This window comes from Saprolegnia parasitica (genome assembly GCF_000151545.1).
Source record: "Saprolegnia parasitica CBS 223.65 unplaced genomic scaffold supercont2.292, whole genome shotgun sequence".
NCBI classification, from domain to species: Eukaryota; Oomycota; class Saprolegniomycetes; order Saprolegniales; family Saprolegniaceae; genus Saprolegnia; species Saprolegnia parasitica.
In genome coordinates, this window is record NW_012156686.1 from 1 (window position 1) to 1,883 (window position 1,883).

General features: G+C 59.0%; 2 protein-coding genes across 2 annotated transcripts in view; both read right to left on the reverse strand.

Annotated features, from left to right (window-relative positions):
• Positions 1-10: 10 nt before the first annotated feature.
• On the reverse strand, positions 11-211 carry SPRG_16357 (hypothetical protein; the record flags this gene model as incomplete). Its single annotated transcript, XM_012355709.1, has 1 exon — positions 11-211. A coding segment is annotated over one exon (201 nt), but the record flags the coding sequence as incomplete, so codon positions are not given.
• A 1,431-nt stretch (positions 212-1,642) lies between these two features.
• Positions 1,643-1,883, reverse strand: part of SPRG_21733 (hypothetical protein) — a gene marked incomplete at both ends in the record, with an annotated part of 1,886 nt that continues 1,645 nt past the window's right edge. The window contains one exon of the mRNA XM_012355710.1: positions 1,643-1,736. Within this exon, the coding sequence (XP_012211100.1) occupies positions 1,643-1,736 (94 nt within the window). The remainder of the gene's footprint in view (positions 1,737-1,883) is intronic.

Genomic DNA, 1,883 nt, shown 5'->3' on the forward strand with positions numbered 1-1,883 from the left:
GGTACACAACAATGCCCTGCTCGTTGATCGACTGGCCCGAAATGAGGTACTGGCGGGCCGAGGCTTCCGGGATGTCGGACGTCGGCGCGTCGACAATCTCCGAGGCGCTCTTCGGGGCCGACGCGATCGGGGCCGCCGAGCGGGGCGCGGCCGAGCGGGGGGCCGACGCCGGGGCGGTCTCGAGAGCAGTGTTGGATTGCGTGCAGCCCATGGTGTTGATGTGGTGGGTCTTGGAAAGAAAAGAAGTGAGATCAACGCAGCGATCCAAACGATGATTTGAATGAGAGAGGTCTGTCGTGTGTGTCACAGCAGCCCATTGGCAGAGAGCTCTTTGCATGGTGTGAAATTTTGAAACCGTATAGGAGACACGAAGACAGATGTCGATGCAAAGGAAGCGGTTACGTCAAGGCCACCACGATGCCGTGACGTTATGCTCCACTCGAGTGCATTCGCTGGGTGACGGCCGGGCGCGTGGCGACAACGCCTTGGTTCTAAGCGTCCTCGAGCCTCCTGTCGCCCGTGGTACAGACAGCACGCGCAAGAAGCACAGCCTGTGGCACTGTATGTGCCAGGCCTATACCGCGATCGGTCGACGCGCCACGTGGCACCGTAACGGACACTTGACGCATGGACCGAGTATTTCGGACCGAGTGGCTCCGAGCGCAACCTGCAAGAGCGCGGCAGAATTTCTCACTGCGCAATGCAGCGGAGAACGACGACGCTCCAAAATTTCCGGACCAACAGCAACAAGATTCGAGGTGTCGCTTTAACCAGGAGCAGCAGAACCGACAACGTCGCCAACGCGCCGGTGGATGAAGGCGTCGCGGGAGCGAGGTGTCGTAACGCCATAGCTATTTCGACGCCGATCGGTGTCCGCTACAAGATGCATTGATGGACTACAAGCGCTAGGAAACGAGCCGAGGCCGACATGCCAACAAGCCCTTCGCAGGATACCAGGCGTTGTCATTGGATGCGTGAGACCATGGACTCTACAGCGTTGACACCACAACACGGCCAGCCATCACAACCATGGACTACTGTACAAGTAGAACGCATCGCAGTGTCATTCTTTCGAGCATAAATACGGTATTTGTGGCTTTGGTCCACCCTGGAGGAAGCACTCGTTGGTTGTCACAGTGGTCCACCTTGGAGGAAGCACTCGTTGGTTGACATCGACCGCCGTGTGCAGGCGAGCGTCCAGCACCGTCATCGCGCCAGGCGCCACGCAGCCCGCGCTGGCGTAGCTCGACGGTTGTCGGGAGAAACATGTCCATACCCAAGTCGAAGAGTCCGTCCATGCCGCGTGTGGTGGCTTCCGCGGTGCAACGCAACACAAACGCAGCGAGGGGAGAGTCATCTCGTAGGTAGCAGACAGTTGCATTGCGTTACGCCACGAAGAGAGATCGAGAGGTATCGAGAGGCATATATCTCCTCTCGATCATATTGTGCCGGATGAGACCGTCGCCAAGAGGCTCCAACTGGGGTATAGGGTCGCTTCCAGACATCATCCGTACATGGCGCCTCGTCCTATCCTATATACACCACGCACGCACAGACTACACAGACTCTGGGCTACTCGCTTCCTGGAGTCATAACTCTCCAGCGATGCACGCTTGTATCGGCCTGGCATGGCTTGACCAAACTAGACGCTGAGGTCGAGGCCGGCGATCTCGTCGAGGTCGAGCCACGGCGCGTCGTCGCGCAGCGAGAGCTCTTCCATGGTACGGCGTGGTGGACTGCATGATGGCTTTGCGCCGTCCATGCGATTGTTTACGCCGCCGCGAGAGCGACCGCAAGGGCGACGACGGCAGCAAAAAGCTGTGGATCTCGCGCAGCATGTCGGTGTGGGGACCCAGCATGTACGACGAAGTCGCTGGACGTCG